Here is a 25,723-nt window from a genome sequence, read left to right as displayed (position 1 = left end):
TCTCTGCTCCTCCAGCTTTTCCACCTTCAGAGCAATGTGGGGTGGAAGGGATGTGAGCACCATCACTAAAGGGCTAATGGGAACTCCAACCATTTCCCATCCCATTTCAAATCTGATCAGGCCACTGTGCCTTTCCTCCAAATCTTCCAAAATAAAACCAGGAATTACAGGACTCCCCCCCACTCCCAAGTTGATTGAATAAGCTGGCCTAGATAGCACTCTCATCTGTGGGACAATTATCAGGTTCATCCATCCACCATACTTATTTTTGAGCAAAGCTTAGCGTGTTTAAAATTGCAAATTGATGTGGTATATTCCCCACTCAGATGGATTTATTGTTGATTCCATCTCCACAGCAAGCTGTATCTGCAAATACAAATATGGCAGATAAGGCATACGCATAGTTCTGTAAAGAGAGGAGACACAAAGACGGTCAAACTACCAGGACATTTTTGTTGTTGTTGTTGTTGTATGTGGAAAACAACATCTATGTGGCTGTAACATCACAAGCGCCTAGGAACACCACTGTTCTCTGAACGGATTCATCCGTTTCTCCACTTTTCACCCTCTGCTGTCTCTCTTCTTGTAGGACAAACAATCGTGGCAAAGTGAGAGGGAGATTTTTAGCACCCCAGGAATGAAGCATGAAAACCTTTTGCAGTTTATTGCAGCAGAGAAGCGAGGAACAAACCTGGAGACAGAATTGTGGCTGATCACAGCTTTCCATGATAAGGTAACAAGTGCTGAATATGTTGATAGAACAAGTGCTGATGGCAGAAAGACCAAAATGTATCTACCCATGGAGAGCATTTCATAGCCGGTAGCAACACAGGAAAAGGCCTTCTCCCACCTACACAGCAGCTGAGCTTCTGGCACAGGGGCATCTTCGGAAGAGCGGCTCCTGCTGATCTAAATAAGTGGGCCGGTCACTGCAGCTCCACTGCTGTAAAATCAGTAGCACCCAAACAAATTGGGCATCGCTTTTAAGTCCCATTTATTCCATTGGAGCAGCCTTTCTCAACCTCTTGACCCTGGAGGAATCCTTGAAATATTTTTCAGGCCTCGGGGACCCCCTGCAGATATAGGCCAGACGTCACAAAATTATTATATCCGTTTCATGGGTAGGCCTGTCTATATGCATTAACTGTGTTCTTAAACTGAAAATAAAGAATGAAACCTACCTCTTTAATGTGAAGTTGCCCAAATCTGAAATAATTTTTTATAAAAATCATGTTCTCCCAGGGAACCCCTAGTGATCTCTCGTGGAACCCTATGGTGACACAGAACCCTGGTTGAGAAACCCTGCACTGGAGGATATTTAAGCTTGTGTTTAACCCTCTCCTGCAGATGAATGTTACTTGCAGCCCAGCCTGTGTGTGTTCTGCACAGAACCACCCCTTTGGAGCTATGGCCCTTGGGCTTACTTCCAGATGAGCATGCTTAAGGTTCCAGCTTTAAAATACTTAACTTTGACTGGGCTGGGCTTTCTGTAAATGCAACACACATGCTACTCTAAAGACCCATGGACACAATTTGGGAGGGTCCATAAGAGTCACCTCATCATCTAGGTTTTTCCCCCCAGGGCTCTTTGACTGACTATCTGAAGGGCAACATTATCAGTTGGAATGAACTCTGCCACGTGGCAGAAACCATGGCGCATGGACTCTCATACCTGCATGAAGATGTCCCTTGGTGTAAAGGGGAAGGACACAAACCTGCTATAGCACACAGGTAGGTCCCATTTTTAGTCTTTAGCAACACTAAATCAAAGTTTGTTCTAGATTTTCATCCTGCTTTCCTCAGGGTGGAGCTCAAGGTGGTGTATGTAGCACTCCCTCTTCCAATCTGAACAGTTTGTATCCATGAAGCAGCCTACTCCAACCTCTTGCCACATGTTAAGAGAGTTGTACTGCAACTCCTATAATTTCCAAACAGCACTGGGGGTTGTCCCATCAATTCAGTATTGGAGGATTATGATCGTTGCTGTGGTGGTCCCTGGTTAGCTGCATTTCAGCTTTAATTCAGGGCAGAAAGATTTGTTATAAATTCAGTAGAAAAATAAGTAAAGCGTTGTTCAGAAGTCAAGCAAGCTGTTGTGTAAGCAGATGGCCTCTGTTTCCCAGAATTCCTAGCCAAAGTGGCCGAAGGCTATTCTGTCTGGAAATTCTGGGAGTTGGAGAGATGACATACGTGTAGGTTGGAAAACTAGAATTCTCAATTGTACCAGCTTCTCAACTGTGAGGATGCCTGGGAGCTGAGGTTCAATATCTGGAGAGATTACCAATAGGTGCTAGATATGGAAACAGAATCCAGCTCAGGTGGCAGCACTTAGCCATCCTTGGTTGATCTTAGAAACACTATGCAGGATTGGGCCTGGTTATTACTTGGATAAGGACCACAAGAAATCCCAGGACATAGGCATGGCAAGAAAGACCTCATAGTTCTCTTTTGTGGTCTTCTGTCCACTGTCTTCTGAGTGGTATATCGCTTCTGAATCAGAAGCACTACTAGATATGTGTCCATCAAGTTCCCCCCAAAAGGCAATGGCAAATCACTTCCATTCTGCTGCCAGGAAAGCTGCATGGACATATCTGTGAAGCCATCAGGTGTCGAACAAAACTCAGCTCAAGGGAATCATTACTTTTTATGGAAGCGCTAGCCATGCCTTGCTTTCCCTTTAGTAGCAGGCTAAACTGCTGGGGGTGGGTGAGGGGGATGAACATGGACAGCAGAAGAGCAATCCACTGACCTTTGGGACACTAGAAATAAGCTGAGGTCCTGCAGGGTCATAGCTAGTTCAGAGGCAATATACCACTCAGAAGATGGTAAGCAGTAGGGCAAATAGAGAGCTGTAAGGTCTTTCTTGCTACGCGTGTGAGTCTCCAGAGGCCCGCAGCTGTGTATTCCATGCTTTATGCCATCAATCAAAGTGCTTGATAGTGGTGCCCAATGATCTGTGTGTGTGTGTGTGCGTGTGTGTGTGTGCAGAGCACAGGTGTGTACAGCTGTTGAACTATAGCTGCTAGTACCCCTTACCGTTGCCCAATATTGGCCACTGGACAAGGCTGCTGAGATTTTTAGCGCAGCAAAACTGGAAGGGTTTACATCTCCAGGATTCTGGGCCATGTGGGGGCTTCCATGGGAGCTACACCAATATGCACCTGCAGAAAAGGTTCTTCTAAGGTAGAAACTGGAAAAAAGAATCCTAGCTTTTTGGTGCTGTACTGCCCCCTAATGGCACTTAATTTCAGATCTCAATAAATCCATTTCAGACATGAAATGGTTACAGTTTTTGTAAGATAACAGCTTCATTCATTCATTCATTCATTCATTCATTCATCATTCATTTATTGGAACTACAGTTTCCCCCAATGGAAATACTTTTCCTATTCTTTCACCTGAACAAAAATGAGTGTTTTCTTTTACAGATAAAATTCTTCCTCTTCCTCCTCCTCCATCACCATCACCTTGTTTGTTTGTTTGAAAGACTTGCATGGCCGCCCATCTTACAACCACAACCCTGGGCTGCTCATAACAGTTATATAAAACCAGTAATCATGCTTGACTTGATTTACATGAATATAGCCACGCGGTGTTCTTAGCATGACACAGAAGTGAATAGCTACTGTCTTCTTCCAGGGTATTTCCCTTTTTTTAAATTCCCAGTCTACCCTTAAGCCCCGGACTTCTCTGAAGGTACTATAACCAGGGCTGACCCTGCTCAGCTCTCCAGTTCAGCCAGTCAGCTAGCTGTGAAACCTACATGTCCAGAACTTTTGAGGATGTTCAGACAAGGCAAGGGCTGGTAATAGGGTGGTGTAATAGTATGTGGGAATGACCTTGGGAGATAGGGCAAGGAGATGCGCCCGAGGGAGCAGTCAGATAAAAGGCAGCTGAGTCCCCAGCAGGGATGTGGACAGGGCAAGAGGCTCAGAAGGGACCCTCCCTAGGTTCTTGGGCTGTAAAGGGGACGGGGGGGAGAAAAGTACTTTCAGACTTGCAAGATTCTGTCAATGTAGCCTTACAGTAAAGTAGAATTGGCTAACCTGGCCGTGTTTCCTGTCTGGTCTACTTCATAAGGCTGACAGGTGGCTACAGGCATGAATGCTTTGAAAAGCAGGCACTCTGATGGCCAAATGATATGGAGCGATCTTCCTCGACACAGTGATTTCCAGATATGCTGGAGGACCACTCCCAATACCCCCAAATGAGTGTGCGTGCACCCTGTGATATTGGAGTTGTTGTCCAGTGCCTCTGAAGAGCATGTCTTGCTATCATTTGTCCTGTAATTACAGGTTACAACGGGTACTTTTCTTGCGCAAGTCCCGTTTGTTTTATGGTTGATTGGTTTTATTTTTATACTGCTATAATAAAAAAAATGATTTCTGGCCATTTAAAATATAATTAAAAAGTGGTTGCATTTTTTTAAAAAAAGTAGTTTTATGATCATTTTATTATTTTATATTGAACAGTGAATATGTTTTTATGATTGAATTGCCTTTTAGACTTTTGGAGGAGGGGAAGACATGGTAAAAGGCAGTATAAAAATGTTGCATCCAATAAATAAACCAGTTAGTCCGTGGCAGGTTCTGTTAATTCTCAAACCAGAGCTGGGCAGTTTCCCTCCATGTGGTGGGTTTAAAGGGCCGAATGGATGCTCTGTCTGGGGGAATGGCTTTTTTAAGTACAATAAAAGTAAAATAAAGTAATAGAGTAGGCTTGCTGGAAGGCCATGAAAACCTGGCTCTTCCCCCGGGTGTTGGCCTAGAATGTTTGTGAAACCCACTACAGGGACCGTTGTACTGGCCGTTTGTTATGATGCCTCTGCTGATGAATTATGGTTGTGTTTGAGGGGGTTGTGTTTTTTTTACATGTATTTTTTGTGGTTTGTTGTGAACTCCCCAGGGTTTTGTATTTAAGACGGGTAGCCATATAAATTTTCAAAGAGAAGAGAAAAGAAAAAAATGCTGGCCCTGACCATTCTAAAGGCCACAAAACAGCTGCCGGGGGCCTCTCAGAGAAACCGTAGAATGCCCACCCTTTCTCTTAACCAACTTTTGATCCAACAGGTAGTCTGTAGAAATAACGTTAGTCTCCACAATGCCTGGAAAAGAGAAAGGTGGTTCGGAAAACCTTCCAAGCCCAGAATATCGGCACATATTCTTTCATTATCTGGAAAACAGATAGCCAGCTCTCTTGGTCATCGGAGGCTTAAGAGAACAAATGAAGCTACAGCCTACGAACTCAGACTGGGTCCGAATAGTGAAAGGATTTAGCTGTTGTGATTTCTGTAGCCTAATCCCTTTCCCCTTTTAATCAATCTGGGTAGGGAAGCCTCTGTGAAAATCTTGGTTTTGGGTGTACTTGGCTGTCAAGAGTTTGACTAATCTGGCAAAAGGTCTCAAGCTGTTTTCTCCCACAGCACCGCAGTAGTGTTTCCACCAGCTTTAACGTGCACCCAGTGCCTGGGAATTATCCTTTCTCTTTTCTTTCCCCCCTTGAAAAACAAAAAAAATTGTGGGTCAGGAGGGGTGGCAATTTTCCTTCAGGTCACTGTATGCCCTGGGAATTCACTGCACTCTCCCGCCACCCTTTTGTGAGCTCTTTCTCTCCACTGTGGTATCTCTCTTGGTAACGTATTCTGACAGAGCATTTCAGAAAAAAATGGAATCTGCCCTCATTAATTACATTGCTTGGCCCCACGCTTGTCCTGTGATCTGACCGGCTGGGATACCACAGTCAATTGAACTGATGGCAAGAGAATTATAATGCCAAGCACACGTGGGTCTACCATCTGCTGCCTAAAGTCTGTAATTTAATTATATTCAACCCTTTCTTTTTCCCCCCCCCTCCTCCCCCACCCCTGTTGAAAACATTGGAAACTCCAGGAATAGCTTAATTAGCATAGGGCTTTAATTTAAGAGATAGGTAAGGAAAAAATCCAGGCAAGTGAAACTTCACTTAGGGATCAAAATCAAAGGCAGCATTCCAGCCATCAAGCATGCTTTCTAGGATAAAGTGCTGGCTAAGGAATTAAAAGAGTGTAAATAATAAGGGAAGGATGCCATTGCACATGACTTGTCTTAATGTTGGCCTGGCTTTGCTCGCTGATCTTCCCCCTTCATGATCTTTCTCACTCATTGGGCTTGCATCTGCCTGTTGCCAGTGTCAGTGGCAAAAATTTCATGCAAATTATTTTTTCTTGGTTGTTGATTATGTGCTACATTAAAAATGCATTTCCCTCCCTTTTTTTTTTCTTATAGAGATTTCAAGAGCAAAAATGTATTGTTGAAGAGTGACCTAACAGCCGTGCTTGCTGACTTCGGACTGGCTGTGCGATTTGAACCTGGGAAGCCTCCAGGAGATACCCATGGACAGGTAAACATGCACCTTAGCTTATACAACCGCATTTAGTAGTACCTAATTTGGAAGGTGGGACAGGATAGAAAAATCTATTTTACTGTCAAGTCATAGTTGTTGTACACACATGATATCCAAACAAACCATGTCATGGTTTAATATGATGGCCTTGTTGACACAACGTGATGAAGACAATGCCTGGGTTTCTACAGCACCACTGAAACACAAATTACTCAATCCCATGTTAGCCTAGTTTAGCATGTTGTGTGTACCCAATGATTGTCTATTGTGAGGTATAGGGATGGTGGCATTTACCTTCATTCTTTGAGAACCTATCCAAATTATTACGAGGTTCTATAGCGTTGCAGTGTTATGAGCTATACATACTGTATAGCACAATAAAGTGAGCTCCGGAGAGTTTGGTATGGTACCTATATATCAAATCAAATTTTATTTTACAGCCAAAAGGCCTCAAAACAAATTACAAATATAATCCAGACCTAACTTTAGATAAAACAGTTTAACAGATAAAATATTTGATAAATATTACACGATACACTTAAAAGCCCAACTCATTGACTTGTTACTAAAAACATTGTTCTTATAACCAGAGTTAAAAATTTGGCTGTTGCCAGTGATCTCAGGATTTTCAACTGCAAGTAAAAGTTTTACATACTCAGAAGTATCCCTTCCTGGTTTAGATTTTAAAATAGGCCAGGTAACTTCCTGCTGAAGATGCTTATAAAATTCACAATGCAATAAAATATGAACCACTATTTCAGAATCAGTATTGTTACAAGGACAAAATCTTTGAGAAATGAGAATTTTTTGAAACCTACCATATAGCATATTTGATGGCAAAACATTTACTCTGGCTTTTGAGAAAGCTGTTCTGTACTTACTTAAGTATAAGCTATCCAAATATTCAGGGAGTTGAAAAATATATCTGTAATTAATGCCAAAAGTTACTTTAAAAAAAAAACAGCACACCAAAATACCTATACTGGGCAAGGTGTGTGCAGAAATGCAAGAATGAAGAGGAATGATTGAAACATTGCTTGCCATAATATACACATAAGGAAATACACACACACACACGAAATATGTATGCAAAGGGCACAAAAAATAAGGTAAAAAAACAAGACATGGAGCAAGACCAAATGTGACAGAATCACAGCTCATGAATTTTGTGAGATTACCACAGAATGATCAAATTATTCCTTATGCTGCCATTTATCAGTATGAATTCTTCTACACTTCCCTCTGCTGTGTCATACTATTCCCTAAGTGGAAAAATGCTGTATAGGTAGTCCTCACTTACCAACTGCAGTTGGAACCAGCAACTCCCATCACTAAGGGATGCAGTCGGAAAGTGAAATGTCACGTGACCATGCCCAACTTAGGACATAAGTTCTGGCTGTGGTCATTAAGCGAATCACTCACAGTCATTGAGTGTGGCATCATGTGACCACAACTTGCAACTTCCTCCCAGCTTCTCCATTGACTTTGCTTATTGGAAACTGGCTGTGAAGGCCTCAAATGGTGATCACATGACTACAGGACATTGCAACTGTTGTGAATAAATGCCCGTTGTCAAGCACCCAGATTGCGATCAAGTGACCTCAGGGATGCTGCGACAGCCACAACTTCAAGGACTGGTTGTAAGTTTCCCTTCATTCAGCACCATCTTAATTTTGAACAGTCACTGAATGAGTGGTTGTAACTTGAGGACTACCTGTAACCAGGGTAATAACAACAGCAGTAACTATTACTATTACTACTACTTCTTCCTCTCCTCCTCTTCCTTCTTTTTTTCTCTCTCTTTTTTTAAAGAACTACAGCTTGAAACTATGGGAATCTCTTCTTTGGGTTAGTTCCAGTAACTGATTCCTGTTTCTGTCTCAGGTGGGAACAAGAAGATACATGGCTCCTGAGGTGTTAGAGGGAGCAATTAACTTCCAGAGAGACGCCTTCCTAAGAATAGACATGTATGCAATGGGGCTGGTATTGTGGGAGCTGGTCTCCAGGTGTAGAGCAGCTGATGGTGAGTAGTGATATCCTTATTACATCTTGGTTGCTCAGAAATTATGAATATGTCTAACCCATGTGGGATTAGTTGATGGAGATTAAATTCAGAACATCTGGGTGGAGCACCTTTTCCTAGTAGAAAGATACTCTGTCCCCCAAGATAATTCCCATACATATATAGACTATCCAACACCATATAATGGATACTGTTTAAATTCATATGCCTCTTGAGACATTTAAATTATACAAGGTCTTTCTTAAAGTGACAGACAAGTGTGCACATTAGTTTAGAGCAAAAGATTTAGAGAAAGCTAAAGGTTTTACAAACATTATCTACTAACATTAGACTACTAGAGACCAAGATAAGTTGTTAGAGAATATATATTTTCTTAGCCTGTGTTTAGTTTATTTTCTTGGATGTTTCAGTACACCCAAGTAAATGGTACAACTAGATTCAATGGTGCAAATAGTTTTATAACTGTGATTTCTTGAAGAAACAGCTGGAGTTTGTACAGTAGGGTCTTTGAGAATTAATAAGCTAACAAGTGAATTAACGAATAAGGCATGCCTGAAATGTATTTATGAACATGATCCTTTAATGAAAAAAAATCAAGATTTGAGTTTTCTGACAGTTGTGATGGAGAGTTTTGAGATTATCACAAAAATTTCTCTGGAATCTTCCTAGAATTCACTTTTTGCAAATTCCAATATGAACTGTCAGTCATGGGGATGGCTAGCACCTTAGAATGGCCCTTCATACTCACTGAGATACAATCTTAGCCATCTGGATCCTATCATATTTTATATTTTTACTTATTTATATTTATATTTATTGTTTTATAATGGTACTGAATTTTAAATTTTGTTTTTTGTAAACCACCCAGAGTCCCTCCTTTGCGGGGGAGATGGGTGGTGATAAAACCCGATAAACAAACAAACAAACTGATCTGATTTGATCTGCCTTTCCCAGATAAAGGTGTTGAATTGTAACACAACAATGCATTTATTAGCCTTTTTAAAAACAAACAAACAAACAAATAAAAACAGCTCAAAACAAACTTAGGTAAAAATGGTATGAACCTGAAATAGATGAATTCCTCCATCCCTGCGGCTTGCACAATTCTTGCAGTTCGGCCTCTGGGTTTTAGAGATCCCTTCTTAAAACATCCTGTCCTTAGCGTATCGACCTCTCGGTCAAGGGTTTCTTTGACTGCAGCTCCTTTTCACTCATCACCTGCTTATTTCTCAGGCAGAGAGCGAAGTAAGAAGTTCTTTATATTATGGCTATTACTTGAGCAAGGACAGTGGACAGGCAGGTTGTAATGGTGAAGGGAAGGGTTGCCCTGAGCTGTAGAGCTGGGTGGATGCCTAAACATGCTGATTCACAACATTAACCTCAGTTCTTGGATAAATGATTCAGTTCCATTTAAACATGGAAATAATCAGTATATATTTGCATGAAGCATAGAGTTTAATGCCTCCTTGGGTTGTGGGTGAGATACCAATTAGTCGGAGTTACCTGTTTGTTCCATTAGTTTGCACTCAGTAGTGATGTTCTCTCTTCTGCAAATACAGGTCCACTGGATGAGTACCTGTTGCCTTTTGAAGAAGAAATAGGCCAGCATCCATCTCTTGAAGACCTACAAGAGGTGGTAGTTCATAAGAAGATGCGCCCTGCATTCAAGGATCACTGGCTTAAACATCCTGTATGTCCTTTCTTGATGCTTCAAATTTTTTCCCCAATGTCTAGGGCTAGGCAGGGCAGTGCACTTCAGTAGAGCTCAATATCCCTTCAAGTCAGTTAGCAAAGAAACATCAGCTAACTAATGTTAGCAATTTTACGGAAAGGATTGTCTCAAGCCATAAACAGGGTTCCTTATTAAAATTTGTCTATTGTTACTGTGGTTGCTGCCTTAATGTGTAGCAAATCTGAGCAATCATCAGGAGTGTAATAAGAAGAGAAAGGAGGTTAACAATGCCAAGGATACATTGTTTTCCTTGCCTGCATGTAAAAAAAGAAAAAAAATTGAAATAAAGGTGTCATCAGCCAAATATTATTAGAATTTAAACGATCTTGCAACTAGTTCTGTGTGCCAAGAAGAATTTGGGTCTGTATTTCTCTTACCTCTGGCTATCCATCAAGCCACTTAAACAACTCAAAGAGACTTTAAAAAATAGTGTGGTGGGAAAGCTGATATTTAACAACACACACAAAGTTAAAATCCCATCAGGCATTTCTTTTATTATCAACGGGTTCTCTGTGAACCATTTCCTACAGAGTTGCTTCTGTTGTAGTTTCAGTGTACCATCTGCACCTTGTTTTTAGAAGCCATTTCTGGTTCTCTTGGTTGACCCGTCAATGGGATGCCTTAGAACGCGTTAGCATCCATTTACTGAAAGAACGGAAGACAAATTAATAGAAAGAACTTCCAAAAATTAAATATCCCACATGGACAATCAGTACTCCTGTTTGATATGCCAATATATGTACCTTTGGCCATGTAGGCTGTTGCTTCTATCTATCTTTGCACAGGTGGGAAAAAGGACCACTGAGTCTTTCTTTGATCAAAGCATCTTGTTCCATGTGTACTACCACAAAGCCAAAATAGTCGTGGTTTCAAATAAGTTGATGTTTTAACTATGTCCAAACAATTATTTGTTAATCTCACTCACTGCAAAGTCGTCAAGTATAACTTCTCAGTTGGGCGGAATGGAAAACTATGGTTGATTAAAGTTTTCTTCGCCTGTTGCTGTTGAAGGGAAGAGCAAGTTGCACCCACTACCTTAATCGTACCTCATCCTACTAGCTGAATGCAACCTATGTGGGATGCGGGGATTTCAACCTGGCAGCATCGAGCTCCATCCGTCCAGTCTCCCCTCTTTAAATTCTTCTGTTTTCTCTTTGGGCACCCAGGGCTTAGCACAGTTCTGTGTCACAATTGAAGAATGCTGGGACCACGATGCAGAGGCACGGCTATCGGCGGGCTGCGTGGAAGAACGTATTTCCCAGATACGCAAATCAGTCAATGGCACTACCTTAGACTGCCTTGTTTCCATCGTGACCTCTGTCACCAATGTGGACTTGCTGCCCAAAGAGTCAAGTATCTAAACCCTTGTTTGCCTTTTTTTTTTTTTTTTTGGTCTTTCCAGACTCAGTGGATTTTTTTTAAAAAAAGAAGTGAAATCACAAATTCAACACACACACACACACACAAGCATACATATACATGAATGCGGCTGCTATTTTTAATCTTGACTTTTATTGTTATTGTTATTATTATTTGTTATTATTATTATTATTATTTTGATTGGATCAATTTTACCAGCATGTTGCTCTACTGTATTAAAAAGAAAAAAAAAAGAGAAAGGACATCTCTCTGCAAGCATTCGGGTGCCGACTAATGAATGCCGTCACAGTGCAGGTACCTCAAAACCTCAATGAACTCGCTTTGTTTCTTTTTGAACCTATTTTCTCGATTTTTCTCTTTTACCAATCTTCATTTTTACACCAAGCATCAGTGATAACAAGAAAACAACCTACTCATCTTCTAGACATGCTGCAAAGTCAAGACTGTTACATGAGATCACACTTCAAAAAAATGGACTTTCCCCCCAACTTTTCCTTTTCTTTCTTTTCTATTTTAGACAGTGAGCTTAAAAAAAGAAAAAGCAGATGTGTCTTTTACGGGTCTAACGGGTGCTGCCGTGGGGGGGAGGGGAGTGATTGAGTCGAGAATATTAACTCTGATGGTAGAATTGAAAACGAGAAGTTTAGTAATAGGGCTGGGGGGGAAAGAGACGTTGGACTTTGGCAGCATTTGGAGAAATATCGGCTACAGAGCTACTTCTCAGGAAAACAGTTAATGAGAGGATGGGCAAGTTCTGAGGCAGAGTATTAAACTGCTACAGCGTGCAGAGAAAGTTGGGTCACAAAATCACTGGTACAAATGGATTCTTAAACATCTCAGGCTTGGGTAATGTTAAATGAAAAAAAAACCCTTTATATTATATTTATAAGTTCAGAGAATGAGGTCTTGGGATTCAGTAACTGCAGATTTCCCTCAACGTGTCTGACAGAGCAGTGTTACAGTTCTAGACAATTTTCCGAAACGTTAATAAAAATATGAAAGACAACTAACATCTGACCTAGAGCTTAAAAAAGGCCAGTGTATCCAATTATATATTGGCATGCAGTATTCAAGGTAATTCATGCAACGACGTGAAGCATCCTTTCTTTGAAGACTCATTGAAATCAATAAGACTTACTTCCAAGTAAATGTGGCCAGGATTCATCACTAGTGAAATTCAGTTTCACTCTTAGATCTTAATGTCTGCAGGACAAATTTACATAGGTATCAAGGCTGTTTAGCTGCTATGGCTACCAGGAATTGTATAGGGAGATAAACATTTCCCACTAAGAACACACAGAACCACCACCACCAATAGTCCCTGGTGCTTCACAGGAATGTGTGTATGTATGTGTAAAAAAAGTCGAGACGGCAACTGTGATCACAGCCATCTTAACTTTTTTGACACCCCCCCCTCCAGTGGACACCCCTGCCTAGTCCTTTGGCAAAAGTCATGGCAGTTGGATCAGTTTAATACAGTTGTCTACATTTCTTTGATTTATAATATGGATAGGTATAGTTTAGACTGATTCTAAGTATGGTTTTACACGTTACATGGAAATAAGTTCCTTTGCTTTCAATGTGGCTCCCAGCTGGATGAGGTTGACGGGTCCCTCCTATATGATTTTTCTTGATTCTTCATTCTCTGAATGCTGTCACCCAACTTTTTCGTCTTAACAGTGGTGCATATTTTAAATACAGTTAATTCTATTATGCCATAAAACTCGCTCTAGTCAGTGAATGCTCCTAATGCTGCTGATACAACATTTAAATATTTTTTTAACTTGCAAAACATGCAATGATTTTTAAAGAAAATTTAGAACACACGTACACATTAAGTGGCTTCCGAGGTTTAAACTAAAAAAAAAAAAGTTTCAAAAAAAAAAAATCTTCATGACCACAGACCACCTCAAACCAGAAATACCTCAGAATTTTCTACTTGTATGAGTTTTATTATATATTTTGTTAGTTGTGTTGTCTTGTAGTATGTATATTTTAATGTAAGTTGGCTTTTATGAAAAGGGAGTTTTAAAAAAAGAAGAAAAAAAAAAGTTCCACAATCTTTTAGGAAGTGCTACCATTTTTTGTTTGTTTTTTTATTTCTCTAAAGCACCATTGTAAATAAGTGTAAACAGTTTTAGAGGAATTGCCTATACAAGATTCCTGGGCATATTCACTGTTACTTGTGAAGGCTTGTTTCCATTTTCTTATTTTGGGGGAGTAGTAGGAGCACAAGTTGTTTTAGAAAAGAATATTAGTTCAGCATTTCCTTTATGAAATATTTTCCCCTGAAGACATTAATCTATGAAAGAAATTATTTTCTCTAGACTTGTATTCAGCCATTGTTTGATTGATACCCAGTTAATGGAATACAAATGATCATAAAATAAAAACACAGAGGCTGCAATCCCGATAACCCTTATGCCAAGGCATTTTCATTAACTAGGAGAACAGCTTCTAATCTCAGAGAAGGTGTTTCCTAACAAATAAAGAACATCAGAAGGAAACTCATCTTGCCAACTGGAAGCAGATGTGCCCAAAACGACCTGCTGTTTTGCCTTGTAAAGAGGAGAGTTGCTTTTGACTGCTTATGAAAGTGCAAAAAAATAGTTGCACTTTGCATACTTCTGTAGCTATTTCAAGGAGGAAGAACTGATCTTAGGAATTTGAGGATTCTATCCTTTTCTTGGGAAACAGTTGCCTCCCTAATAAGGAAGCAGAAGTATTGATGCTTCTTCTCTTGGCCCCATTTTTGAACATCTAAACTACTTAAGGCAAACATGAGCAACACTGAACCTAATTGAAATACATGTGGTTTACTTTTGCATAAGTTAAAATAAATTGAGGAATATGAGCTGATTTATTATTTCAAATGAATATTTGTAAATGGCAAATGCAGACACCTTGTCTGAACTTCATGCATGGGCATCTGCAGGGGAGCAAACGATAGCACGTATGTAACCATACAGATACCATAATTTATATACTTGATTCAAGTGTCCTACAGCTTGTACATAGTTGTGGCATTTGCATAATTACATCATTGTGCACATGTCATTTTGGTGTCGCTGCAGCTTGCCGCAGGTGCCCTTGACTTCAGGGGGATCTATTCAACATTTGCCAGTGATTAGTATGTTAAAAACTAATTTTGCATACTACTGACTAAACAATAGATAATTTCATTGGCCAGTACATTTTTTTTTCCAGAATAGACCTTTATTGCTCTTCACTCTGCTTTATATCAAGATTAACCATCTGGTTGATTCGCAAACTTGATTTGGGACTGGCTCTGTAAAAGAAAATCCTAAGAGTCAATCGTTTGATGGATTCAGAAAACACAAAATGAAAACATACCAATGACTGGAATGGAAAGTGGTAGCACATTTGCTCTGCAAATCCTCAAGCACTTGTGGAGAACCAACTAGGATGGGCCTGAACAACTTGTGACCCACCATGTATTGTGGCTTGCCAAGTAATTAATAACTCCTTTGGCTTTGCAGTCACAATGAGGTAATTCTTTTGAGTACCCACTCCCACCTTTTATATGGGAGTAGCAGGCTGTGTTTAATTTGGAAGGTCACCAATTATGAAGCTTCAACAAAGAGTTCTAATTTATGTCTTTACGAATGATGTTAAGGAGAACAACGCAGGCTTCAGGAAGAGTGGAGTAAAGGAAAATAGAACCATTAGGATGAAATAAACCTTCAAATCTATATATCACTAACAATCACGGTAGGTGGTCAACAGTGGGGAAAATGCAGTTATTGCTGTGCTGCTTCAAATATGCTTTCCCCTCTCTTGCAGCATTACTCATATAATGGCTAGAACAGGCTTGATACAGCAGTTGTTTTACTTTTCTGTGAAACAAAAATTTTGAGAAGCTTTAAAGTATTTACTGGAAGTGCCATATGGGGGTTGTTTTTGTGTTTTGTCTGTTAGGCAGTATCCTCAGTCTTCCCTGTAGAAAGAGAAGCACACCTGTGTATATTCATACCCATCATACTGGTTGAGTTGATTTTAACCCAGATGGACTGCTTTTTACTCACTGATGGCATCTACTTGCTTACAGATCATTTTGTTGCCAGTTACTTTAGGAAGACTGTGTGGTTAGCTATGATTCAGAAGTGACCATATGCATACCCCTTAGCTAATATATGTTGTCCATATCTTTTTTTTTTTTTTGCTAGTTTCTTGGTATGTCAGCCTTCCCACATGTGGTATCCATCCAGGTATGCTGGGATTGCATTTCCCAGAATTCCCAGCCTGCATGGCCAAAACTGTTGTTGGCTCAAAATTCTGCAATCCAAACCCATCTGGAAGTCCCCAGATGGAAGAAGGTTGGCTTATAGCATCTTGGATGGCTAATAATCACATTTATGATGCAGTTTTACCTGTAGGGTAATCAAATTTCTTCCTGAAGAGTGGATCCCCAGTAACACCTTTCAGTCTTCCTGGCCTTCAGTTGGTCCTGTATATTTAATATTAAGAAGGTTCTTGATATAGCAATAAGGTAGCTCAACCACAAGTGTAGCTATGCATAAGAAAAAATTCTTTCCAAATAAAATTTGGTCTAAAGGAAACCATGCCAATTACCATAACTAGTGGTGGGTTGAAAATATTTCATTTGCTGAAATAGCAACATTTTTTTTTACAAGGCTATCCTTTACGTAACTTAAGTGGGATTTCCTCCCAGGTAGGAGGGTACAGAATTGCAACTTGAAGCTTACTCCATATTATACATCTTCACCCTTTACATAATTGACTACTAGTGGCTGTGTTCACTTGTCACATTAAGCCATAATGGAATGGGGGGAGGCTTAGTGTGATGTGCAAATCATGAAACCATGGTTTGTTGGTTTACAATTGTGTTATAAGGGCAAATGGACTTAGATTTCAACCATGGTTTAGTGTGATGTGTGAACAGTGATTTCATGACTTAAAACTATTTTGTTTTTGTACCCTGCCCAAGCTGCTAAGCAATCCACAGAAATGCAGGGTAAGACCAAATTTTAAAATGAGGGAAAACCCCAAAGAATGCTTAACACCTTGCTCATCTGAAAGACTGGTTCTGGTTTATTTCTGGGATATTCAGCAAGCCCTGTTTAAATGAAATCATGGCTGAACATGTGTGAATGCAATTCTGTGTTGTATTTAGATTACAGGTCACATTTTGCTGAGGTGAGCCCAACAAGGTAGAAAATGGAATTCTCAACACTGAAATGACGAGTAAAATCTCTGCTATTAATTGAATTAGATTGCATCTTCTAGATTTTTGCATCACTAAAATTGCATCATCCTCATGACTTATTAGCAGTTGAAATAGGGCTTATATTTAAAAACAGATACTCTACTGAATTTCTAAAATATCACTCACTGGTAAGTAGTCATTGCTGTAACTAAGAATTCTTACTGAAACAAATTTCAGCATCAGATGTTTTTCTATTTCTTGTTTTGAAACCTGCTTATATAAGCAAGTATAAATAATTTTGTAATTTGTTTAGTTAAGGTTTTAACTATGATTTTGCAAAGTATTTCTTTTCTGCACCATACTTACTAAGGCTAGGATGGCAGGCTATGGCTCACAAGCCCTGTGCAATCCCCAGAACTCCAATTTTGATCTCTCACAGGTTCTACTTTTTGCACACAATGCTGCCCTTACACTCTTGACAACCATATGGAACAGGAGGCTAAAATGTTTCCACTAATCCAGGTTTCCCCCAGCTTCCAGATAGGGTTGGAAATGTAATTCCAAGTATCCCCCTGCATGGTCTTTCATCATTATCCATTCTGTTTGCATCGCCAGGGGGACACACAGAAAAATGTTTCATGATGCACGTATCATTTTGACGACATAGCTTGTTACTGAATTATATCCAAGCTCCTTTGGAAGATGCCACATTGGGCAAAGGGTGATACAGACTTTCATGTAAAATTTGCAGTTTTAAAAATGAAGTTTTCATTCCTATTTAGGTGAACTGACAGATGGTTGATTAGATATGGGTAAGATTAGCTGTCAATATCCAGATAAAAGTTGACTGGTTCTTCTGAGTAACTGCCATTAGCATAAAATAGTAATGCAATCTATAACCCATGTTTCTGTGGTGAAGTAAAACTGGGCGGGTCAAGGAAGATGGATTGGGATTGAAAGACCCTTCTACTTTGGCCACATGGGCTGTTGATGCTCATCTCTAGCTCCAAAGGCCTAAAAACATACATGTAAAATGTGGAAATAAGATTGCCAGGTGACGGTGGTGTTCCAACCTGCTCTCTTGCCAGGCCTGATATTTTGAAATGAAGTAATTTTTTCACTTTTTATCTTCAAGTCTGGAAGAGCTAACCTAAACAGGTTTGAAGTGGCAATAGCAAAACTGACAGCTTCATTTTAAAAAGCAAATCCTTCTGTACAGTTGTTTTAAGGATGTACTATACTATAAATGCAAATGAAACGTCCAATTCACCACTGGAAATAAATACGGTTCATTTTGTAGTTCAAAGTCAGAAAAATCCAGTTTGAAAAATGTTTATGTGCTGCAGTTAAGATGGCTTCTATCTACAGGGTTAGCATGTCCATGCTTTTGCTCCCTGTTGGGTATAAGGCAACTTTCAGATGCATTTTCTGGTATCGAAGAGCATGAGAAATCTCTGCTGATATATTTACTGTTCCAAAGGCTTAAATGTTTGCATTATATCAGCTGCAGATACTCTGGAAATTTGGAGATGTATTAACAACTGATGTATAAACAGAAACTTTTAAGGTTGAATTCCCTAATGTCAATTATTACATTTAACACAAATAATACCCCTTTCCTGATAGTATGTCTTTCCCCTTTGATGAAGGTGAGAGATTTGAATGGACAGGATGCTTGTGAAATATGATAGCATAATTGTAGTTTACATACATAATTTAGTTTAAAACATACATATTGGGGAAATGACATTTTGACTTCTTTTTGATGGTGAAAAAAATTTCATTTTGTGTTGAAACTGATTCTGCACTGCAAATTATGTTTGTATAGTCTAATACATTTGTGCCAGGAAGAGGCAGAGCAACAAAAGTATCTGTTTAATTACAGAAAAACAAAAACGAAGAAACTTCTGTTACACTGAACCGTTGAAAATTGGGCTGAATATATGAAATGTCAAAATACTATGAAGGCTGCAGTATACGTTATATGTGATGTCCTCTGCAAAAAAAAAAAAAAGTTTTGCCTTAAAATTCTGTAGCAAGACCCCCTCCTTTTTTTTGACTCGTAACGAATTATAAAAAACATGTATTTCAGTGAGTTCTGAAATATCAACCATTTAGGAAAACTAGAACAAATTGGATTTCTGTTCCCAAACATTGTAGCAACTCCATTTTTATAGTAACCAACTGTGCTACAATGACTATATGATCTGTAAAGAAACGCTTGTTGGTGTTCTGTTGGCGATTTGGTGCATTATGGTCCTTTCCCTCTTTGAATGCACTGTCTGCCGATCAGATTTCTCTCGATTACGCTACACCTTAACTTTTCTGAATTCTTCAATAGGCATGTTTTTGATCCTAGTAAATAGACACTGCCAATTGAATTCTTCTCTAGAAGCAGAAAAAAATATTTTTAAGAACTAAAGCACATTATTTTTAGAGCCCTGTGTATATACAACATTTTCTTGATTATCCAATAGTCTATGACATACATGATTCCCTCATTTTTCAGCGCAAATGATTCTGTTTCTGCAAGAAGTTATCAATAGTGACCGGATAAAAAGAGTTTGAAACCCGACTTTCATGTTGATTAGTAATGGAAAAAGCTAATTATGTCTACCACTACCCCCAGGTCAGACTCACTGATATACCAAGATTAACAAAAAATGAGAAGTGGAGAAAATCATGTAGGTGTAAGTTTTTAATTTGGTTTCTCCCAGATTCTTAAGAGAAAGTTTGGGAAATGTTCTACTAACTGAATTAAGCCAGGATGTGCTAAGGCAATATGCATGAGATAGAATTCCCTAGGTGTTGTTTTTTTTTAAATCTCAAGGTAGTGATTTATTTTTGCAGATATCTGAAGTTTCGATTCAGGGATACATTCCCACATTAAACATGCTTTTAAATATATGCTGAGAATTCCAGGATGAATCAGCCACATCGTAAGCGTTCTGAGAGCCCATAGCAATTTGGCAATGGTTTTCCTATGATAAAATCCAATAACTACTTAGGAGTCCACATTCTACAAGATAAATCTCATGGGTCTTTCTCACACTGCTGTGTATTTGGCTAGCTGGCATAGGAGATGGGGAATGGCATGTTGCTGCTACCTTCTGTCGTTGTGGGGTACAAACAAGATTCATGTGCGCCATTTTACCTATTGATAACGTACACATTGTTGGCTGTATGAAGTAGAAGTCTTCAGCAGTTCAGCAAAATGCTTAAATCAATTTCATGGTCTAAAACACATAATGTGAATGTGTTCTCAATCTTTTCAGAAGATTTTCAATGCATTTTCTCAAATCTGTAAGGTCCCTTGTGTGCTTTCTGAACACTTTTAATGATTTGAGACTGAGTTTAGTGTCCCTTAATCATAAGCCATGACTGGCTATTTTATTGGACACATCTACAAATATGTCACCATTTCAGGTCTGGTAGTTTTGAATTCTAATGTTTTTTTTTATTTGTGCCTTTGTTTATTTTAATGCAAAGCAACTGCTGTAAACTCTTACCTTTTAAACTTTTTTTTCCTAATCAGGGTTTGGGGCAGGGTAGGGGGTTAGAAGTTGCTTTTTATAATTTTGTTATTTTGGGATTTGATCTTCCATCCAAGTATTTCAAACCTCAAATTTCACATTAAACCATATTTCTTTCTGGATTCTTCTTACAAGGTAACAGCATACACAAACGAATCATTATATAAAATGAAGAGGGAGGGGGAATGGAACCTGATCCTCAAGGACTAAAATGTAAAAATAAGCTTGTGGTTATTTCACACAAATATTAAACCTTCTTTGTGAAATTCTCAATTTTGTTGGATTTATGTAGTGGCAAGAGAAAGCGCTTCCTTTCCATAATACTTGGATTTCTACTGTTTCAGTTTATTAGGATATATTTCCTGATTGTTTTGTCAAATTTGCTTTGTACTTCTAATGGCAAACATATACCAAGGGATATCACAAGAAGATAATTGTCTGGGGGAAGGAATATAAAGGACTGAGCACAGGAGTTGATTTACTGAGCCCTGTAGTAGAGACTGGTCTTCCCCATTACCTTATGTTGCAGCAAAATAGAGCATTACCATTTTCTCTGGAATAAAAAAATCTATAGTGTTATTTTCACTAATCTTGGTTTGGTAGGGGGACCGTACTTTTTAAAAAGCAATTTATATACTATCAAAATAAAATCTTCCCATCAAAAATTTGGTGGTACAACAGATCAATTTTCACAGCTGAACTTTTCTTTTTAAACACAAGTGCATCAACTATTCATAAAGTTTTTGGTGATGAGGGAGAGGAACTTAACACCTTCTCTACTAAAGCTACTTTTCATATTAATTTATATTGTTTGATACCTCAGAGTGGTTACTGTTTTGGTCTCCAGTGCTATGCCCTATGTTCACAAAATGCCAGGGCCTTCATCTTGCTGCTCTGCCCACTTTTTAAAATGAAAACCGAAGCCTACAGTCTTTCATCTGTGAATATATGTCAGATTTTGTCTCTAAGTTTGATGACTTTTCTAATGTAAAGTTAACCTAAGTACAGTTTGTCAGTTCTTGTGGAAAGAGCTTTCTGCATTGTTTTGTAGCATTACAAATTTACACTAAAAGTCAAGGAAAGAAAATTTGGAGGGAAAACAAGAAAAACCCTAATTTAATCCAAATATTTGGTTACCATTTTTGTCAAGTATTTCTAAATTGTGAGGTTTATTCAACGAAACCAAAAAAAGGTCTTAAAACTACTTCCAACATAGCGAAATGTTTATCAATTTTATGATGAATAGTTGCATCTTACTAAATTGCATTACCTGTACATAGATCTGAACAGGAGTTTGCTTGCTTCTACAAAATTTCAGTTTTGGATTCTTGGCAAACTCCAGAAATAGGAATTAACTAACTAATTTACAAATTGGCTAAATGCAGAAAGCTCTACCAGATGGTGAAATATTCAAAAGGTTATTGGTCCTTGGCTCAAATTCCAATGTACTGTTTGTATACCAAGACATGTGAAATGTAAATGTTGTAGGTTATATTTCACTCTTGTAGCTAAAAAGAAAAAAAAGAAAAAAAAAAGAATGTAGATCAGAGATAGCTTGTACTACTGAGTTAACACAGCATAAGTATCCACTTAAAGAGAATTAAACAGAGGAGCTCATAGCTGTAACCCCTTTTGAACTGAAAAAGTGTGCTGATTTTTATATATATATATATATTATATATAAATATAGATATGCATATGTAAGATGGCCTAAAGAAGACATTCACTGTACTGCAGTTATTAAATGGAAATGTTTTTAAAATATTGTATCATAATTCATACATTTGCAATGGATCTTTGTTCCTTTTTACTGTGGTATTTTAGAAATGAGTCTCATGTTTGAAAATTAGATCTGCCAAGTTTGGGTATTGCTGCTTCAGCTAAGCACAGGGTGCCCAAATAAAACAGTATGAATGTAGTATTTTTGCCTTGTGTGAAGCAGTTCCACTCCAACAAATAGGAGGGGGGAAAAGTAGAAAGAACTATTTCAAATTTTATCTTTTTCGTATATGAAAATAAACAATAAATGACAATTATCAGTCTCTTTTGTGACTTCTGGTTCCAATTCTATTCTTTTTCGTTAAAGACATGCCATTATTATTTCTGTGATCCTAGCATCTCCAGGACTTCATCCTAAACAAGACCAGCAGATTTTGCAGTTCGGCGACATGCCACTATGGTGAATCACCCATACAAGACTTATATCGTATTTGTGTAGCTATTTCATTTATTCTAATGGTTATGCATTGATCATTATTACCATACAAATTGGAGTGCAAACAGTTTACAGTACGAATGGAGGATAAATGGGAAAATTTACAGGGGACAGAACAGGAAAGGGTAAACTTACAACGTTGCAAAGAAATTCTGTGTGGTATGCTCTGAGGCAGTCCCGACTGCTGAAGTCCGCCCTGCTCTAAGAGGTCACTTGTAGAGATGACTGTGTATCAACACAGAATACACATTATACATTATCACTTTACAGGTAGTCCTTGTTTAGCAACTGTAATTGGGCCCAGCAACTTGGTTAAGTGAAGCTGTCGCTAAATGAAAATCACAGGACCGTGACTATGCTTACAATTTTACTTTGGCTTTCCCTTGCTTTGCAGTGTCAGAAGGATACAGTCCCAAACAGCTGAGCGAACTCAAATGGGGAAGGTTTCCGGAACTTGATTCATGAGGAAACCGCATAAAAGGGCAAATCTTATACCGTAGCCCTTTTCCCCAACTCCCCCGCCCTTTGGAATGCTCACTCTGGTGCCGGGATAATTAGCACGAAGAGAATTAATGTTTGTATTTGCGTTCATTGGAGAGGAAAGGATTACAAGAGAGTAAGCAAGCACGCGATGGGGAATACACAGAGAAAGGAATGCGCTAGCGCCGGCTTTTGCTGCCACCAGCAGCTTAGGGGGCAAAAAGCCTTTCTTGTGGCAACTGGTCCTGTCAGCGTCAGGCAGTAGCGGGAGTGGGCAGGAGGGTTCTAATAACTAAGGTCACAGAGCTGAGCTTATTGACTTGCAGTGAGCACTTTTTAGGACCTGCCGTGCCTCAGAGCAGTAGTCAAACAATGCAGGTAGTCCTCACTTAGCAACCACAACTGGAACCAGAATTTCTGTTGCTAAGCAAAGTGGTCATTAAGCGAATCCCACCCAATTTTACCTTTTTTGCAGTGGTCATTAAGTGAATCACATGGTTCCCCATTGATTTTGCTTGCCAGAAGCCATCTGGGGAGGTCGACAATGGTGATCACATGACCCCAGGACGCTGCAACGCTCATAAATCTGAACCAGTTGCCAAGTGCCCAAATTGTGATCACGTGACCATGGGGACACTGCGACAGTCATGTGTGTGAGAACTGGTCATAAGTTGTTTTTTCCCATGCCACTAAACGAATTACTAAACAAATGGTTGTTAAGCGAGGACTACCTGTAGTCCTCTCTAATGATCCTGCAGTGTAGGACAAATCATTCTGGCCTAGAGAGTATATAAGTACAAGCTCAGTTAAACAGAATTTTATCTTAAGTCAGTATAATGCTATGTGCACTGGCTTTCTTTCTCATTTTATATCTAGTTCGATTGAAGGACTTAAAAAACGTCATGATTTAGGTCAAGGATTATCAAACTTTCTTACATTCAGGGAACTTATTTCTAAACTGATCTAGTAGCTGACAACTATTTTTCATCTGTTATATGCTACTGGAAGACTGGAACATGTCTCTGTGATGTGCACACACTTCTCACGAACAGCTTTCACCAGCCCGATTGGCTTTCCAGGGAATTTCTGCTATTACTAATTTCAGGGGAAATGCCTCACAGCTTCTAACGTGTAAAGATAATTCCGATCTGATATACTTGAAGATTGGCACCTCAAAGATCAATACATTTAATGTGGCATAATTTTTACTTGAGGATTACATTCCGTTTCATCAGATGAGTAAAAAGTTCTCAGTTGATAAATACAAAGGTGGGAGAGTCAAATTGTAGATATGAGGGAAGGTTGTAAACAGTTAAGGGGCAGTGAAGTTCAAACACTACAAACTGATCAAATTTCACAACTGAAATGCACCTAAAAGTAGCAAGTGTCCATTTAGAACAGCAGTGCTTGGCAATTGCTATTGCATTCATTTCAGCTTTAATTGAACAGCTTTCACGTTTTATTGCCACTTGCTGGCTGTTCACAATTTTTTCTTCTCACCCATGCACTCAGTTGCTTGGTGTTTACTTTCACCAAGGAGATGTGAGCAAGTAAACATAAAAAGCAGCTACTTGGACCCATCTCATACCTATACATTCCTTGAGAGAGAAATACTAGGAAGGTGCAGACTAGTTTAGGGAGGTTGAAATGAAATCCATTATAAGGTAGTCAAACCATTAGACTAGGAGGACGTAAAAGATACAACTCAGCCGTAAAGCTAACTGGATGACCTAGGATGCAAAATGTAACATAGCATACTTGGTGAACCCATTTGTGGTCTCCAAATCGTAGTATGTTGTGTGAATCCAACCACGTTTAATATCATAAATTCCGCTTGAACGATGTCCTTGCTATGCTGAACCCAGCGGCATCCTGTGGGGGGGAGGAGTTAAAAAAAGATGGTGGTTGCAGCAGTACAATCAAAGCGGTCGCTTTGTATGTACATGCCATGCTGCACATGCAAAAGGGTGGGACTTCAATCAGTGTCACAACTACTATCCTGTGATACTTTTTGATGCATTCCCTCCATGGACTCCACTGGCTGAACCCCAACTACTTCTTAAAGTGGCCTTCCTTACAAAATTAAATCGGTATTGAGTTCAGAGTTGACACTAAAGCATGTGCAGTCGGTATAGTTTTGTTTCAGTATATGGTGTGAACCTCACTGCGGGGATTTACAAACATGGATTACAGATGTGTGAACCCAGCCGACTGTGTTCCGCAAATAGCAGCTCAACAAAATTGGGGAAGAAAATCTACCTGTCTGTGTGAGACAGTGAAAACACCCTCAGTTTGAGCTTGACTGCTGGTGACTTTTCTTGCAAGCAACACAGACGTGGCTTGTCACTGTCTTTTTCCAGGATTTTCCCTTCTGGCCTGTGGCCAGCTCCGAAACTGCTTAGCTTCAGAGCCCATCTGGGTTGAATGAGGTGCTCTATCTGCTGATACTGAAAGCTCCCTCAAGCCCAGCTCAGTTCTGGATGATCTCATGGATGCAGCCATGTCTTTTTCTTGACGACAATACAGAAGTGGTTTGGCGTTGCCTCTGCCCGGGTTAGCTCAAGTCCACAGTCTAGCCTACAGCCTGGGATTTCCCAGTGGTCTCCTATCCAAGAGATCGCCCTGTCTGCTCTGTGGCTGTATTTCTCACCCTGAGAGCGATGAGGCTGCGCTGCACACACATTTTAGCGAACCGACGTCTAGTTTCTTGAGACTGTGCCTATCCAGGATGGGGATGATGGGCGTGGAAAGCCAGCTCATCCCATAAACACAAGACCGGCTGGCTGAGGGA

At 39.4% G+C, this 25,723-nt stretch overlaps 1 protein-coding gene across 1 annotated transcript in view; it reads left to right on the top strand.

Annotated features, from left to right (window-relative positions):
• Positions 1-12,057, top strand: part of ACVR2B (activin A receptor type 2B) — a 117,336-nt gene extending 105,279 nt beyond the window's left edge. Inside the window, exons 6-11 of the mRNA XM_063303336.1 lie at positions 590-733; positions 1,583-1,731; positions 6,264-6,378; positions 8,266-8,404; positions 9,964-10,094; positions 11,303-12,057. Coding sequence (XP_063159406.1) covers positions 590-733; positions 1,583-1,731; positions 6,264-6,378; positions 8,266-8,404; positions 9,964-10,094; positions 11,303-11,497 — 873 coding nt within the window. The 3' untranslated portion in view covers positions 11,498-12,057. The remainder of the gene's footprint in view (positions 1-589; positions 734-1,582; positions 1,732-6,263; positions 6,379-8,265; positions 8,405-9,963; positions 10,095-11,302) is intronic.
• Positions 12,058-25,723: the final 13,666 nt, after the last annotated feature.

The sequence above is a fragment of the Candoia aspera genome, chromosome 4 (genome assembly GCF_035149785.1).
Source record: "Candoia aspera isolate rCanAsp1 chromosome 4, rCanAsp1.hap2, whole genome shotgun sequence".
Classification (NCBI taxonomy): domain Eukaryota; kingdom Metazoa; phylum Chordata; class Lepidosauria; order Squamata; family Boidae; genus Candoia; species Candoia aspera.
This window is presented reverse-complemented; position numbering and strand designations above follow the sequence as displayed.